Source organism: Nannobrachium achirus, assembly GCF_963921795.1.
Source record: "Nannobrachium achirus genome assembly, chromosome: 2".
NCBI classification, from domain to species: Eukaryota; Metazoa; Chordata; class Actinopteri; order Myctophiformes; family Myctophidae; genus Nannobrachium; species Nannobrachium achirus.
In genome coordinates this window covers 23,731,532-23,750,300 of record NC_137811.1, presented here as the reverse complement: position 1 = coordinate 23,750,300, position 18,769 = coordinate 23,731,532, and the positions used below count along the sequence as shown (strand labels likewise).

Genomic DNA, 18,769 nt, shown 5'->3' with positions numbered 1-18,769 from the left:
TCTGTGTGTGTTCACCTCTGGCTTCCTGGAGCTTCTTTTTCTCTGACTCGCGGTCCTCCTTGGTCTGGTTGCTCTTCACACCCAGGGCTGCGATCACAAGCCTGCGGGCCAACGCTGCACTTGTTTGGGGTCGCTCCTTAGCAGGCAAAAGGTAGTCTGGAGGTTGGTTTAAAAGATACGATTGTTTTTTGCTGTTAATACGGATGCAATAGTGATGCAATAGAAATAGAAATGGGCCTTACGGTCCCATCCACTGTGATTTTTCCCCATAGTATAGTTTTCCCATTCGCCCATTGAAAATCAAATGTACATCAGTATGGCCAAACTGCATCATTTATAGGTTCATAATCTTTGACACAGGAACATATTAATACATTACTGTCACAACCAATACATTTAAAGCAACATAATACACAGGAACATATTAATACATTACTGTCACAACCAATACATTTAAAGAAACATAATACACATAAGTCAATATGTGACCAATCACAAGAGTGCAACAACTGATGTTTTGTTTCGGTTGCATGCCGTGGCGCCTCGTTTAAGCTGCCATTTCAAGCTACAAATTTCAACCTCCTGCTATGTGTTCCTTAACACTCTGCACTGCAAAGTACTGCATATTAGATACACAAAAGGCCGCCCTGAAGAAATTAAGTATTTCACCATAAAACAATGATCCACCCTCCTTTTAAATCAATAAAAACGCAGAGCCGCTCTGGACACAGGAGCACTGATAACATCATGTACAAAACCTTCTACCAACGCTTGCTCTTGACTTTCACTATTCAACCATGGGCGGTGCCTACACTCAAAGCTATGATGCCTAAATCTAAGAAATTGTAGTCATCACCACCTCACTTTTGTCGAATAGGTAGTCTTGTGTATCCATGACTTTTGGAAAAACACAATTCTTATTCAATTACAGTTATAATCCCTGATCCTGTCTAATGTCAGAGCACTTGAATAAGTAACCAGGTACCTTGATGAAATGTGTCAAGGTCAAGTTTATAATTATGTCCTAAACTGGGCAATTTATGTTACAGCAGATAATAAAAACTCTAAAACACAGTTAACATACTGGTACATAAACAAGATCCAGATGGTATTATTATCTGGATCTTGTGACCATGTCTATTTTATGTGTAGTTTTTTGTTTTTGTTGTAGCATATTAGAACAGACATAATTCTTCCGGAACCACGAGGGTCTCAAAATGATCACATGACAATGTCTAGGTACGATGTGAGCAGAATATCACAGCAGTGAAGGACAAATAACCATTAGGATAGTATAGTATACTTATAATACTTTGTTTTTTAAAAGCCTTAACTCAATATAATGTTAATTAACACTTAAAAACATACTCTTTCCTACCAAAGTTGGCATAGAAATTAATCAATCTGAGCTAGCTCACAATATGCTTAGAGAGAATCTCTGCAAACCTGAGCAGCTACGAGCTTTGGCCTTGGTAGTGGCAGACGATCTGGAGAGAGGCCGCACCTTCATCAACGGATGTTTGGACTTCAGGGCCTCACGAGCTGACACAAAGAAGAACAATTAATCATACATATCATTAAGTGCCTCTAATATAACGAGTGCATTTTGAGATCATGTACAAGTCTACAAGACTATATAATAGAAGAGAATTAATTACACATTACACTTTGTTACATTCGAAAAGTAACTGTTCAGTCCTTTTTAAACCAACCTGCTATGGGGCTGAAGAAGAGGCCCAGTGCATGCGAGTCATCAATCCATTGGATGTCAAAACCTCTCTGTCCCCACACACACACACACACACACACACACACACACACACACACACACACACACACACACACACACACACACACACACACACACACACACAGAGGGCATAATTATGTAGGAATTCTACACTTGAAACCTTGTGAGACATGAATGCTTCGATTAGTACAACCAAATCATCTTGTACTTACTGGTAGGACTGAAATGACTTGATGAGATCCTCTGTCTTGAACTCAGCTGGGAAGTCGTAGATCTCTACGATGTGAGACAGCTCGTCCTCTCGGAGGTCGATGTCTGCATCTTCATCTCTGTCCATGTTGTAGTAGTCAAACCTGGCCTCCTGGATTGACTTTTTCTTCCTGCCTTCCATCACACCCATCTGAATGAATGACGAGACAACAAAGGACAGATAATAATAATAATGGATTGCACTTTTATTATGCTTTTCTAAGTAAGTTGAGAAAGAGCTTTGGGTCCATTCATTCATTCATACATTGGGAAGTGAAGCAGCGAACAGTATACCCCAGCGTCCTCTCTTCCCACATTCCCACACCAATGGTGGCAAGCTAGCACCGACCTACGCATTGGAGGTAATGTGGGGTTCAGTGTCTTGCCCAAGAACACTTCAACAATTGACATGTGGACAATCACAGGAGGAGTCGGTATTCGAACCGCCGACCCACAGATCATTAATTGCGACTGTAGGTTGCAACTAAGTTTACTATGAAAACCGGCACATCTTGTCCGCGTATCTCTGTCTGTATGTAGGTCACGCCTGACGCTGTACTTCGTTCCCCTGATACATCATCACTGTGTAAAAGTCCATATATGGGTATTCCCCAGAATACCTTTTATGCCCATATATGATATACATCACTGGCCACTAGATGGCCAAGATATAGCCCATATCTGTGTGGCTGGTTCAGATAGGGATCTCCATGTATGGGCATAAAAGGGATTGTATGTTGTGATGTCATGTGAACCAATCTAAAATATTCTTTTTTATGCACATATATGGAGATCCCTGATGTCATCAATATTAAGCCCATATCTAACAGGACTTCAAATCGGAATGCCCATATATGGAGGAAGACAGCCCATATCTGTGTGGCTGGTTCAGGCAGGGATCTCCATGTAGGGACCGTTTCGCTGTTACTACGTGACGTACGTGTCATCTTTTCGACACCCAACTCTAACCCTTAAACCTAACCTCCGTGGGGTGAGTCGCCAACCCTCCTGACGCTCCTTTGTTGAAATGACGGTCGTTCGAAAGAGCAAGATTTCCACCTCCATGTATGGGCATAAAAGGGATGTACCATATAGAGTTCATGGATCTCCATATATGGGTACCAGGGATCTCCATATATGGTTAACTGGTCCAACATACATCACTGACCAGATGGCCAAGAATTGGCGCGACCTCGAGGTTCCATGTCGCCCTGATGCGTCTTACTAGTTTGATGACCTGCTCTACCTCCTGAGCCACAGCCGTCCTGGGGTGTGGGATAACGGGCCATGACATGTGTATGTGTATACAATTTGCAAGGATGAAGAAAGAGACAATGTTCAGCAAACCTCCTAACAAATCGTTTTCTACTAGTTTTACGGTCAGTTTTCTCTTCCACTTTGCATAAGTCAGATTGATCACTGGAGTCTTTCACCTGGCACCACTTAGTAAACGTAGGTAGAGCACTCACCTCTTCAAGAAGATGTGGCTCCAGACAGTTCCCATCATCGTTGAACAGCCTGTCCCAACTCTCTCCCTCCTCCTCTTCCACTTCCAGACGTGAGCTATCCTCCGCTTGTTCTCCCTCACCGGCCGAGGCGGTCTGTCTGGTCTCATCCTGTAACCGCTCTGCATCCTCAGCAGGTTTGGCATCACCTCCCTGTTCTCCTGCTCCTTCAGACGCCGCTTTTTCCCCCAACCCCAGCCTTGCTCTTCTTATTCTTAGCATTCTTCCGCGCCTTGTCTGTGTAAAGAGGTCTGGGTTTTGGTTTGGCTTCTCCCTGGCTTTGGGGTTTCTCCTTTGATGCTTCCTGGCGCTTTTTGGGCTCATAATAAGCTTTATCTGGTTTCTTTGAGCCTGAGGGAGTCACAGCCGAGGGAGTCACAGTCACAGTCAAGGGAGTCTCAGTTGGACCACTGTCTTCCTTTGGTGCTTGCTGCTCCATTGTCAAATGATGATCTATAACACAGCAAACAGTCAGTGGCCATTAAGGGAAGCTGAACGATCATGTCCACCTGCTGGATCTCAGAGCTACCAGGCAGGCAGCAGGGGGTTGTGTGCCAGCAGCTCTGCCAGGATGCAGCCTACAGCCCTGCAGACAAACAACATCAGCAAACACACCGTTTCCCAAACTGTGTTTGTGTGGGTCGCAGAACCAATTTTTGTGGGCCGTGAGTAAATCCCCCCCCCCCCACCTTTTCGTTTTGTTTTGTTATCTTATTTCAAAAGATTTTTAAAAGTTTAAAACATCAATTAAAAACAATTCCAAAATGTTACAAAAGTATTCCATGAATAAAATAAGAAAAACTAACCATTTCCATAAATACATTTTAAAAAGTTTAAGAAGCAGTTAAAATAGCCGATCTATAAGCTCACAAAGCGGTGCGAAGCGACCCGTTGAGCTTGTAGATCTGCTATTTTCGCTAGTTCGGGTCCAGGGCAAACGTCAAATCTCTCTTTCTAAAAAGTTTGTTGAGCTAAAAGGTTTGGGAACCACTGAGCTAACAGATCCTTGGTGCCTTTCTACAGTAAAACAAAAACTACACAAAACACGAAATAAAGAAATAAAGGAAAAGAACCACCACACTAAGATTAGGCCTTCACAGAGTCAGAGATGTTTATTTGAAATGCCTGTTCTGTCAAAAATAGGTTCCTTGTGTTACATGTTACAGTATATAATAGACAGTATACAGTATGTCTGCTTTTTAATGATGTTAGAGCGTGGAGCCTCACCACATATCCAGTGCTGAAGTCTGTGTCTTGGTCCCGAGGAGGAGCTCTGGTGCTCTGTACCTGGTGAGAAAGAGACAGATAAAGCCTAAATTATACTTTGCTGTAAGACTCACAATGGCCGTGGTCAAGTTTTTCAGTTGAAGATCAGTTCTCGCTGTGCATCTCGAACTGCAAATATCAATATTGTTACGTAAAGATCAATTGTTAGGCAGGCAAATACAGGGTTCCCACACTAATGAATTTCCAAAACATTTCCAAAATACTAGAAAAATATTTTTCTAATTTCAAAATATTTCCAGGAATTTCATGACCGTGGGAACCCTGCAAATAACACAGTCAACCAGGCTGTCAGTATCATGAGGGGGAAGGCATTCAATTGGATAAGTGAGCCAGTCAGCCAACAAACAGAGAAATTCATTAAGACAATGAGAAAGACAGGCAGTCAAACAACAGGCATTCAAATGATGAGCGACAGTCAGACTGAGACACAGAGACAATCAGAGAATCAGCGGGAGAAGAGCTGATGAGCATGGATTAATTAGAATGATTAAGAGGATAAGGGCAGTACAAGGACAATCTAATTACAAGGTTTAGCTATGGAGCATGCATACTAGGGCATTCACCAAATATTCGAATATTCGATTATTCGAATATCAAAGTCACTATTCGATGTTGTTCACCGAAGTCGAATATTATTATTTTTTCTCTTAAAAAAATATATAGTTTATAAAGCTTGTTCATAGGTAGTCATAAGAATGAGTTGTCAATGCCCCTGGTGGATTAATTTGTTAATGCTCTATACCAGGGGTTCTCAAACCTTTTTAGCCTGTGACCCCCAAAATAAACATTTTGAACTGGGGACTCCCACCCTGACAAACATTTGGAATTGTAGGTATTACATTTAATGTGACTCGGTTCCACAGATAAATATTGTGAAAATAGCAGATCTACATGCTCACAACGCCTCGCAACGTTCGCCTCTTGCTTACTTAATATTTGACAGGTTGGCCAGTCCTGTCGAATATTCGACTATGCGAATACTTTGAGGTTGAATAATTCGAATACTAAAAATCACTATTCGTTAATGCCCTAATGCATACATTACACGCACACACAGACGCACACACCACTTACCATAGTGTGACCACTCTGGGGGTCATAGGCTGCATGGGTATGCCGTTCATACGGGCCAAGCCAAAATCAGCTGTGAAGAGAGAAAAAATTACACTCGTGTGAACTGAGCGGTGGTGTGTGTGTGTGTGTGTGTGTGTGTGTGTGTGTGTGTGTGTGCAACAGCGCCCCTCCCTTAACATGTGTGGTCAGAAAAGGTTACTGCAGGCTACAGACAGACAGACAGACACAGAGACACGGAGACAGACAGACCCACACACACGGCCACGTATAGGAGCGTTGTGACCACCGCTCAAAAGTGAGAAACCTTTTAGTCAAGTCACGTTTATTTGCACTGCCCTTCATCACTGTTACAGTGATGTTTTCAGAATGTTTACAGAGACAATGTGACCTACTGTGTCATAATGTTAATTTTCAGGGCATGACACACAGTCTTTAATAAAGGAAGCAAAACAACACCCACTGTCCCCTGCAAGGACCAGTGGTTAAGAGATGGTGGTAGTTATTATGTTGTAATGATGACTCACCTATCTTTACACAGCCCTTGTCTGTCATCAGCAGATTAGACACCTTCAGGTCCCTGGTAACAAGACATACAGCACAGAGTCAATATATTAAAATCTTCATGGGGGCACCGGATAGTGTCGACCACATAATCACAGTCACACAACAGCCCATGGTTTGATTCCGCTAGGCGACCTGTGTTGCATGTCCAGAAAGTTTCCAAGTTAGGAAACTTTCTCTTGATTGTCCGATATAAATAAATATAAGAACTGACTAAGAAAAAATTAAATGATGGGGCAGTTGAAAATATAGATCAGAATATATAGTGGAGATACTCTATGCCCCTCAGCAACTGAAGGACAATACATTTCACCTGGCAATATCAAAGTAAATTGAGCATTAGTTCACACAACTTCAGTCATAATAATAAGCAAAACCGTGGAACTGAACACAAAGACCCAAACTAAATGTGCTCTTAAGACCAAGGACACTCTCAAACAACAGCTATTAAAGGGCAGCTACGTAACTACGTAGCTACGCAGCTACGTAACGTAGGTACGTAACTAAGTCTATTCTAGAAGCTTACTGCGCTAGAAGCGTACGTTATCTTCTCATTCATACTACTAGATTCTAGCGATCAACAGACTAACTAAATTATATTCTTTTGCTGCCATGTTTTAGTTATTTATACCACAATGCCTTGTTGTGTATATAATGGCTAACTCCAGGAAAAAGCCTTCTTTGTGGTAAAGAAGTTAAACTAAAAGCATAGTAACCGAAAAATCTTGTCATATGCTAGAATCCCGCCTGAGCTCTCTGGAAAGTAAACACATCCCGTTTCTCATCCGGGTCAATATGTGGTGGACTGAAAACACTTTGTGTGGTCTCAGGGAACTATAAAGAGACGATTAATGAAGAAGAAAATAACTTTGGAACAGCCAGAATAAGCGCTTTTGGACGAGTTCCATCCGGCACCATTTTAGATGTGAGGAGGTGGTCGTCAAAACTCGGATGAGGAGCAACAATAACAGAACTCCACCAAACCGGGTAGGAACATTTGTGAAAAAAGGCAAATTAAGGGGGGATATGTTTTAGTCTGGATGTCCCCTTTAAATATGAATACCTCTTGAAAGACAGGAAACAATAGTTTTTGTCATTTATAGACATCACTCTGACCTACCTGAGCCCCAGAGAATGGAGTCTGCATGTTCTCCAGTAAACTGGCCAAGTCTTGTTCACAGTAGCTCATTACCAGAAACAGGCTAAACAAGACAAACAAAATATGTTTTATTTGTTTTCTTTTATATCTCAACATGAATTTGTGATGTTAGATTTGATGTAAGCTAAAAACAGTAGAACTCTCACTGTTACCCAACAAAACACTAACATCATCAATGAGCTTTCAGGTATAAAATCCTGATTCATTACAGAGACGAATACAAAACCGGCAGGTAAGTGCATGTGTGCCGTTAAGCAAGAAAACGGTACAGGTTTGAATGCTTGAACCTAATAGTGAGGGGGTGACTCTGCAAATCAAAAAAGGTTATTCATATTCTATAGTGAAACATTTCTATCCTGATGGGAGTGGTCTATTCCAGGATCTCTCTCTCTCTTTCTCTCAGTCACATACTGTATGTGACTCACAGATTTACTTTGGAGTCTCTCTCTCTGAAATGCACTTGTGTGCAGTGAGCATGTGTATTTCTGCACATGTCTTTGTGTACAGTATATGTGTGTGTGTGTGTGTGTGTGTGTGTGTGTGTGTGTGTGTGTGTGTGTGTGTGTGTGTGTGTATGTGTGCGTGCGTGCGTGCGTTACCTCTCCAGCTGGCTTCCTATGACTACCTCCTTCAGCTCCACTATATTTGGATGTCTCAGCCTCAGCAGCAGTGTGATCTCCCGGAGACTGCTGATAGGGATACCTGCGAGCGAATGGAAATCCCAAACACATCACATAGACAATAAACAATAATACACACATACAGGAATGTCACTCACATAAAGACACAAATAGGCACACACATTTAACATCTTTATCTGCGTTCACATTTAACAAGAAATTCTTGAACACAAACAATGGTAGATGCACAAACTTGGGACACACACACACACACACACACACACACACACACACACACACACACACACACACACACACACACACACACACACACACACACACACTTCTCCTTTGTTTGCATCTTTCTTGCCACATAGAGAACATGAGCTTTGAGGTTATTCTGTTAGGAAATCTAAGTTTATTACAGCAATGGTCTTACAATCTTTCTCTTTGTCCATGCGGACTTTCTTCAGTGCTACTATCTCATCTGACTTGGTGTCCCGGGCTCGGTCTGCGGGAAAAGGGAGGAACATCAGGCATGTCCAGTGAAGTTGATGTTGTATGGTGTACATCAGGGTTCCCCAATAGGTGGCCCGTGGGTCATTTGCGGCCCGCGGGAGGCTACTGTCTGGCCCCCACCAACCCCAGTAATAATGGTGGTATAAGAGCAGCAAGTATATCGTCGTTGTTGGGTGGAAACCTCCAAATGTGTACGTCCTTTCGCAAAGTAAAGCCCTGCTTCATCATACAAGGCCGTCGCACAAAAGTAGTGAAAACAGCAGATCTACAAGCACACAACGCCTCGCGGTGCGAGGCGTTGTGTGCTTGTAGATCGGCTGTTTTCACTAGTTTAAATCATTTTTAAAATGATAAATGCAAAACGAACGGTTTTGGACATACAAGATTCTCACCCGACGACGACGATATCTGAACTGTCGCTGGAGTAGCGGGAACACCACCATCGCCTAGGGATGGACATCGGTATCGGCCAATATCAGAAATCGGCAGGTATCATATCAAACCGGCCAAATCGGTGATCGGCAGGTCACTGACATAAATATGCCAAAATCGGCCAATTGTATCTCTTGCACTGCACAGCATGATGCTCGGTCCTGTGACGTAAACACTAGCAAGTAGCAGCCAGTCTGCTTAGAGGCAGCCTACAGAATACAGATGGTGCCGATTACCTTTGCAATGTAAGGATATATTCCATAATCCTGTGTCAATGTCGTCTCCAAAAAGAAGGGGGGGGGGGGAAAGCATGCGTCACCTGCTTTCCTCCTGCCTAGTCTAGACGGTCATATTAGACTGGATATTGTCTGTGATTTTGGATATTGTACTATTGTGATTGATTTGGCATTAGTGTTCTTCTAGCTTATTGGTACTCAAATTGAAGTATGTCTTGTAGCCCTACTTGGCCTGAAACAAAAGGGTATTGGAGCAACCGTATTTCCTAGTTCTTAGCTAAAGAAATCGGTATCGGAAAAATCGGTTTTGGCAGGTCAGACCTTCATAAAACCGGTGGATCGGTATCGGCCAAGAATTTTGCAATCGGTCCATCTCTACCATCGCCCCCTGCAATGCTGTGGCCCTCGGCTTGGCACCCTAGACATAATTCGGCCCTTGGGGAAAACTAATTGGGGAACCCTGGTGTACATTAAATGTACGCCAACTTGAACAGCAATAACTTACACACAATGCCATAGGTTCCTTCACCTATTCGGTTCAGTTTCTCAAACTCTTTGACACTCCTGCAGTTCCCAAACTGAAAAGGGAGAGGGAAAGTGTGCCGGGAAATTAATTATAAAGCAAAATGTAGAATAAAGTTTCCCACAAAAAAACTCCCAAACTGCCCTCCCAAAGGCCAAGCCCAAAACTGAAAAAAGCTATGTAGGGATTATATCTCCAAACTGGCTTGGGAATGCCTCCGTATACTCCCTGAGGGAGTGGAGGAAGTTGCTCGGGATAAGGAAATCTGGGGGTCTCAGTTGGAACTGTTACCCCCGCAACCTGATTCCGGATAAGCGATTGAAGATGGATGGGTGGATTCCCCCCCCAAAAGGTCAAGACCAAAACTGAAAAAAGCTATTACCTCCTTAAAAGCAAGGAACACATGATAAAAGTCTTGTCAACATACAGCAAATGGGCAACATGTTTTAAGATACTAGATAAACTGGTAGCAATGCCTGCTGCCAGTAAAGTCAGACCCAAAAAAAGGAACAAATACTCATTTAACGAAAAAGAAACTACAAAAAAGGAAAAGCACCTAAAAAGTTTAGATGAACTGTGAACTGTTAATGTTTTGCTGCATTCAACGAGTTTACATCTTTGTTATTACGTATATATTTTTCGTTTCCCAAGACTTTCTTCTTTAGAAAGCACATTTTAGTAAAAGAAAAGTATATTAACCCAGGTGCATTCAAGTTGGTCAGTGATGTTTTTGGCTCGTTTGGGTTTAGTCATGTCATGCAGCACTATTTTTGATGCAGCTTATTAACTTATTTTGCTGGGCATCCCCTGGAACCTCTTCAAGGAGCCCTGGGGGTCCCTGGAACCCACTTTGAGAACCACTTGCCTAAGTGGTTGTAAATGGGTTCTAAAACTAGGAACACTTTAGTTGGTTGGGTACTGTAGCGGTACTGATGGAACAGACAGACAGTTCCTTGCCAAACAGAGTTTCCTCACAGCTAACGGCGACAGTAAATAAAGCAATTGGTTATCCTCCTTACCCTATCCTTTTGCGGGACAGTAAATGTTCTGTTGTTCTTTATGGATTTCAGCCTTATAGGCTCCGGTTCGTCATCAGCAGCCTCCATTCTGAGATTACCCCCGTCTACTCTAAATCTGCGCAAAAACAGTCAAGACATGATTACGATTTATGATCAAAACACAAAACAAACTGTGGGCGCCGCCATCGTGTTCAGTTTGACCTGCGAAAAGGACAACTGAATCCTTTCACGGAGTTCGAGTAGAGCCAGAAGGGGGGAACAGCGCCCTCTGCCGTTTTTTGCTCGGAATCTGTTCTTGAGCGATTAGAGCCAACAATATTATGATGGCATGTTATCTCTAGCCTGGCTCCAGCCAATAGACCCGCCCACTCTCTGAGTGAACTGCATAGAGTCTGAAATCAGGCTATGTTATCTCAGCCTATGTTGTGTTATGTCATGTTATCTCAGGCTATTTATCTTGTTGGTTATGGCACCATCATCAACAGCATACACCCTTATCTCCCCACAGTCACCTGACATTAGTGACTGACTGAGGTAAGGAAAATGAAACTCAAGGAAAAGACTGCAGTCATCACAACAAGGCAGTGGATGCCAATACTTTTGTACTTTTAGTAAATTTCGAATTCAGGGCTTGTGCTTGTAGCCTACTTGTAAACAGAGTGGGCCTATTTCTATATTGCAGTATTGACACATTTACTATAAGTAAGAAATGTGAGTACCTTTCCCACTCACTGAAATCAGCTGCTAGCTGGGATTTCAGCTCTTTCACCTTGGTTTTCCTCATTTCAGTCTTGGCTGGAAAGCTCTTCAACAGCATATACCCTTTCCTTATCTCCCCACAGTCACCTGACGTTAGTGACTGTCAGACTGAGGTAAGGAAAATGAAACTTAAGGAAAAGCAAACAGTACTCCACTTGCTATAAATAGGCCTGCAGACTGCAGTCATCACAACAAGGCAGTGGAGGCACACAGAATCTGAACTCACAATGGGGGTCCAGGGCTTGACTACCTTTATCGAGAACAACAGTCAGATATTTAGAGAGATTAGTTTGAAAAACAGCAAGCTTATTATGGACGGCTGCAACTTGTATTATTTGCTTTATCTTAAAACTGGCTTGGAACAGAACCATGGTGGAGAGTATGATGCCTATGAGGACCTTATTACAACGTTTGTCCATGCTCTGAGATACGTTGGGATTGAACCTTATGTAGTTCTGGATGGATTAAAATATGACACCCTGATGAAACAAGCTGAAGAATGGATCAGGAGAGCCCAGCTTGGAGCTATTGGAGGTAGGGGGAACATCGTGCCACCCCTGGTTAAATTGGTGATGAAACAGACACTGACCAACCTGAAGGTGCCATTCGCACAGTGCTATGGAGAGGCTGACAGCCACATCGCCTCCCTGGCTAAAGAGTGGCGGTGTCCGGTATTGAGCAGCGACAGCGACTTCTATGTCTTTGACCTCCCCGGGGGGTTTCTGCCCATCTCGCACTTCAAGTACGAAGCAGTGTCACAGAGTGGGATTCCCTGCAAATACTACCAGACATCCTACTTCTGCATCTATTTCAATATTGACATCCAACTCCTGCCTCTCATGGCTGCACTGGCCGGAAACGACTATGTCAAGCTGCGTGAAATGGGCCTGTCAATACGCTGGGCGGAATACAGCAGAGAGGGGAGCCGCTTTGACGGGATAGTGCGGTGGCTGAAGGACTTTCATAGTCCGGATGATGCTTTGAAGGCGGTGCTGGGGCTGATGGGTGGCTTGAGCAGACAAAGAGAGGCTGAGGTCCTGCAGGCCTTGACTCAGGCAATGAAGGAGTACCAGTTCCCTCCAACCTGCCTTCCCCGGTTCTTCAAGGATGGTACAGCACTGGATCTCGAACCGGAGGCGGTGGGCATAGTCCCCGACTGGGCCCGCCTTGGTTTGACCCAGGGCCGGTTGACCTCTGACATTCTGGACGTGCTGCTGCACAGAAGACTGGCCCAGCGTTGTCAGGTGGACCATGCCCACTTGCCAAGCGCCAATATTATTTCTCAGCCCATCCGACAGGTGATGTACGGGCTGTTGTTAGGCTGTAAGACAAGAACCAGAGTGGAGGAATGGGACAGAGAGGGCACACAGCTGTCAGAGACCATGGTCCGGCCAATTGTCCGTGGCGTTGCCCAAAAACTAAAACTGGACTCACTGCATCAGGTAAGTTATCATGATGTTTTGTTTTGTTGTCTCCACCAGGCCGAAGGCATGAGGAGACTATGTTTTGCACCTGCCTGGCGGAGACAATGTTTTGCACCCTGTCTGTCTGTCTGTCTGTCTGTCCGTCCGTCCGTCCGTCCGTCCGTCCGTCCGTCCGTGCATGCGCGTGTCCGTCCGTCCATTTGTTACCAGCTCTGGCACTGTTGGCCCGGTCGCTGCCAAACTGTGCACACACACTCCCTGGATGCCAATTCAGAACCTCTGCCCCACATCTTTCACATAGGCATGGACAAATTCCACCCTTTTCACATTGGCCTGTTATAGCGCTACCAGCAGTTCGACTTTTGCTAAATACATTTTTGGAACAAAATAACTCAAATCATGAATGCATTGTCTGATTGCCATTACAGACAGAAGAATGGCAATCTTTTCACATTGGCCTATTATAGCACCACCAGGAGGCCACAATAACCTACTTGACCTGGCGGAGACCTGTGCTCAGACCTGGCGGAGACCTGTGCTCAGAAGACCACTGCTTCTATAGTTTTGTTTGTTTTTACATAGTTCTACCGGTACCTCCAAAAGATGTGCAACACCCACAGCCACAATATAGAGTATAAACAACGATCTGGTATACCCACCCATAAAACAAACAAAAATTCTCCTTCTAAAGCACTGCCACCCAAGTGTGGAATTGCCTGAGCCCATGCCTTAAATTAAAACATGCAGTTCACTGGCTTCCTTTAAAACAGCCCTGAAAAGTCACCACCCCTCCAATCCTTTTAGACAATGTGTATTGACTGTTTGGGCTGTTTTGCATTTCTGTCTAATACAAATATTCAACTTTATTTGAATATATTTGTTACATATCAACCCAGATTATAGGCTACAAATTATGCTTCTCTTACTTAATTGTCTGTTTTGTATTTAACAGGCTGAGCAGTCCGTTCTTGAACGGGTCTTTTTGGAGACGCTTGGGGTGAGCCACAACACTTTGAAAGGAGTGCCAGCCAACCTGCACCTGCCAGTCGCTGTCACTTGCTACTGGTTGCAGCACAGCAGGCCTCGCCCCCATGAGAAGGTCATTCAGGCTCTGCTGCTTGGGATGGTGGCTGGAGAAATCAACAGACAACGAGGTAGGACAACAAAAGAAAGAAAAAGTGCATGCATGCATGTATAGGCTACTGTAGTATTCAACTACGAGCTAAATAGGCATACTACATAAAACCCCCACCGGCTGTCAGTCAGTCAGTCAGTCAGTCAGTCTGTCACATCACACTTTACCTCTACTCATATCTCCGCCACCGTTGCCCCGATCCATTAAACTTCGCACACATACTCCTTGGCTGCCAAACCACAACCTCCACCCCTCATTTCTCACACGGCCCTCTTCTAGCGCCACCACGAGGCAGATTCTTGCAAAACACATTTTTGGACACTGCTCCTACAGATTTTGCCCTAAAATCACCCAAATCCAAAACATTTTGGATATCGTTTCCAAGTAGTCAAACTTATTTGGCAAAAATAGTGACATCAATCATGTGTATATGTGATTGTGTATGTGTGTGTTTGTTTGTTGTAGGTTTGAAGCGCCACATAAAACACCACAGACACAAACAGGACTTGGGTGTAGCTCATGCCTACAACCAATGGCAGGTCTGCTTGAAGGACAGCATTCACCTCAACCAGCTACTATGTTGTCCTTTACTAGAGCCTCAAATCGCATGGTAAGAAGGCTCACAGGCAGGGGCGTCACAAGGGGTAGGAAAGTGGGACTGAGTTACCAGGGCCCAAGGTGGTGGAGGGGCCTTAATTATTTTACACTTTAGCTATTGAAAAATAGCAGATATACAAGCTCACAGCGCGGCACCGAGTGCCGCGCTGCGAGCTTGTAGATCTGCTATTTTTGAAAAGTCGTGAAAATGTGTGCACATCTTTGAATATATGTATTTTTTTAAGCGAACATTTGTAACTCAAATTTTGCTTCTGGGGGGGGGGGGGGTCCCTGGAACTAAATGTTTTGAGATGGGGGTCCGTGGCCAAATACATACCATTTTGGGGGTCCTTCACATGAAAAGGTTTGAGAACCACTGCCGTCGAAACATAGATTTTTCTAAAAAACCTTAGAAGGATTTGAAATATTCAAAGATTTTCATGATTTTTCAAAAATAGCAGATCTACAAGCTCGCAGCGCGGCACTATATCTGCTATTTTTCAATAGTTAAAGCACAGGGGCCCCGCAGTGAATCCTTGTACCCGGGGCCCAGAATTTGGTGCGACACCCCTGCTCACAGGGAAATGTTTACACTATATTTTCTGCATAGTACTGTGTTCTATTTGTTTGTCATTTAAAGTTGTAAAAGGGACCCCAATTTAACATTCCAAAAGCTTTCTAGTGTTTTTTATCATTTTAGTTGACCTTGTACCTGTGAACTGAACTGTACTGTCCTGTACCTTTTCCTATGCAAACCTCTCATAAGAATGTCAATCAATTTCAATCACTGGGGATTTTGTCATATAAAGTATATCAAGCTGAAAGGAGGGTGTTCCAAGGGGGCTGTACTTCCCTTGATGACTTAGTTAAAAGTGCTATACAAATAGAGTTATAATTATTAGTTGCAGTGGTAGTACTGGTTCTGTTGGACTTGATACTTGACGATTTGGATGTAGTTATATGGCTGCAGATTTGGAATTTAATTTTAATTAGATAGTAGGGCTATCTTTAATGAGATAATAGGACAATAATTCTCAATGATTTCTTCCTATGCATACATCTGATCCGCAATCTGCTGTGGTCTGTGCACTTTGCCTCCACTTTACTTCTGGGATGGAGTTATCAGAACAGCTGCTCTGATATGTCTAAAGCTGGTTGCACACTGCTGCGTTTTTCGGGCCGAATATCGGAGTGAATTTCGGAGAACGCAAATAAAAAAATCAACCTCACGTTATGTCAGTCACGTTTGCACACTGCCGCCCGTTTCGCGCACCACTCAGTCCCTTGCTCTCTCTATCTCCCTCTCTCTCCTTGTCCTGAAAAACGCATTTCGCAACGAAAAACGCAGCAGTGTGCAACCACCTTTAGTCAATGCTCTGATGCTCTTAATGTGTCTAACCTTTAATTTTCTGGTGTTGATCAGGTTGTACAAGGGAACTCTGGTCCACTACATGGTGCACAGGCTGAGGCTGGGGGCGGACACTGAGCAGCTCTTGCGGAGGAAGGCCACTAGCAGGCCACTCTACAAGGCCTTTCTTGCTGCTGTGCTCCCGTCTCAGGACGTCGTGTCCACCTCGCCAACCAGGAGGAGAGGAGCAGCTCCAAAGCAGCACCAGCTAGCAGATGACCTGGCTGCTCTGCAGCTCCTGGAAGAAGACCTGGACAAAGATGAAAGGAGGGACGACACAGTGCCCTTAGAGGAATGCGCAGGCTGGGATTCAGTATCAGTGAAAACACGCTACAAGGCCAAAGACAGGGGCCAAAGGCCCAAGAACCCAGAACGTTCTCGAAAGAAGGGGAATATTGCATGGTAGGCTCTTCCTAACAAAGACCATTTTCAGGCAGTTAGGTTTACTTCACAATCAAAGTGGGTGACAAGGTCATAACACGAAAAAACGAAATCTCCTACTTAGGATGTATCCTTGAAGCTAATCTTTCCAGTGAAAAGATGACTTCTAAAGTAATAAATCAACCAACGAACTCGTTTCCTACAGAGGATCGCCCCAATGGTCAATTTCAACACACTGAAGACCATAGCTGGTGCAATAATCCAACCCTGACTACGGAGTCCACGTATGGTATCGTGACGCCCCACAAGCCCTGAAAACTAAACTCCAAACAGCCCAAAATAAACTAATTAGGGTCCTGCTTAACCTTCCCTATCAGACTCACCTCACCACTACTCACCAGTTAAGAGTGGGGTGGCTCAGAGTAGATGACAGAGTACAGCAACTTGCAATGGGCCTGGTGTACAAGATACACTACACCACTATGATACCCAAGTACCTGTCAAAATACTTTATAAACATTAAGGATGTCCATAATTACAACACCAGAGGCAGCGCCACAGATCACTTTCAACCCAGAGTCAAAACCAACAAAGGGTCAAACTCTTTTTTCTGCTATACCACCAAAATGTGGAAAGCCTTACCGAAGGCCATAAAGGAGTGTGGATCACTAGCATCCTTTAAAATTGCCCTGAAAAACCACTTACAGGCAGCAGCCGTTCGCAACTGGTAAAAAAAACTAACCTAGCCCAACCCTACCCTCCCCCTTCTTTGTATATACTTACTTACTGTTTAGACTCTTTTTTTTGGTTCTCTCATTTTTCTTTTCTTTACATATCTACGGCATAGTACTGTGTTCTATTCGTCTGTCATTCAATGTTATATGAGATACTTAAATGGTTTCCTGTGGAAATAAGCTTAGTCTTTTCATGGATCTCCTTTTAGTAGACCTTGTACCAGTGAACTGTACCGTCATGAAACTGTACCTTTTCCTATGCAAACTTCTAATAAAGTCTTCAATCAATCAATCAATCAATCAAAAAGACCAGCTTCTGAAACAACCATTTGGATGGACAGATAAAAGGGACAAATTTCATGGGTTGACGAGGTGTGCAGAGTATGAAATGGCCAGGGTTACGAGTGTTCTGCTATTCTGTTCATTCTTCACGTCTACTTCCGTTCCTCCAACATGTGTTATGCCTGTTCAGATTATTATTTTAATCTTCAACAGGATTTGTGCATGTTCAAAATAAAATACAAAAATAGACACACAAGCACATGGGCATTCATCTGATGTGGCCATTTTATGCAGAATCATTTTAGGTATTGGGTATTTTGTTTTTCCTGTTACCCACTCATTTTCTTGACTACTACATTGTTTATTTGCTTCAGTACAGTAAAATAAAAAAGGTAGTGGGTAAATTACAGACTTCTGCTCTTTTATCCATTTTTGTATTACTCTTCACCTTGTGATTAGATTGTGATTCTATGAAAATGGATGAAGTCGTTTTTTAAGCTGCTCACAAGTCATATCCAAGAGCTTGTACTTGAAACCATTGTACGGTGGAGCATAAATGAAGCATTCAAACATTTCAGAGAAAAATCACAGGGGTCTGTACCTTAGGATAGTATGATCCACATTCCACAGTAGCAAAGGCTACACTGAAATTTAGGAGGACAAGACTAGAGGATTGCCCAGCATCAGCAGATAACAAACCATTCATGACCTTAAGGTGTGCACTGGACAGTTTCAGTGAGGGGTTTCTAAAACCTGACCTCTAGATTTGAAATCTTTAAAACCTATGATTAATAGTACTTTAAGCCTTTAACCACTAACACAACGTACAATAACGATCTGGATTCTACAACTGAAATATGAAAATAGGTCTAAAATCATTGACACCTACCTCAGCCAGTGTGCAATAAACAAGTTGAGTGTGTATTTGCAACTATAGGTTTCGCTTTCCTTCCAGTGGAAATCTCACATGTTGCACAATAAACTAGACTAGAGAATCAATCGGTTGATTATCTCAACTTGAGTAGATGACAGAGTAAAATGATGGGTCGACAGTGTTAATACTTTTACTATTATTTAATCAACTTTCTTAAGTTTTACCTTTTTTGTTGCAATAA

At 43.3% G+C, this 18,769-nt stretch overlaps 1 protein-coding gene and 1 pseudogene across 2 annotated transcripts; one reads left to right on the top strand and one right to left on the bottom strand.

Moving 5' to 3' along the window:
- Positions 1 to 3,673: 3,673 nt before the first annotated feature.
- LOC308297241 (cyclin-dependent kinase 10-like) lies at positions 3,674 to 11,114 on the bottom strand (annotated as a pseudogene). The gene is made up of 11 exons (XR_013963385.1): positions 10,935 to 11,114; positions 9,898 to 9,970; positions 8,645 to 8,716; positions 8,185 to 8,287; positions 7,547 to 7,628; positions 6,681 to 6,739; positions 6,390 to 6,442; positions 5,866 to 5,935; positions 4,732 to 4,791; positions 3,974 to 4,090; positions 3,674 to 3,855 (listed from the first exon to the last, which is right to left on the bottom strand). The product of XR_013963385.1 is annotated as a cyclin-dependent kinase 10-like (transcript).
- A 795-nt stretch (positions 11,115 to 11,909) lies between these two features.
- Positions 11,910 to 17,975, top strand: LOC308304813 (single-strand DNA endonuclease ASTE1-like). The gene is made up of 5 exons (XM_080749442.1): positions 11,910 to 13,135; positions 14,070 to 14,271; positions 14,718 to 14,862; positions 16,273 to 16,698; positions 17,681 to 17,975. Exons 1-4 carry the CDS (start codon positions 11,921 to 11,923, stop codon positions 16,661 to 16,663), a joined length of 1,953 nt encoding a protein of 650 aa, XP_080605568.1. The 5' UTR covers positions 11,910 to 11,920; the 3' UTR covers positions 16,664 to 16,698; positions 17,681 to 17,975.
- Positions 17,976 to 18,769: the final 794 nt, after the last annotated feature.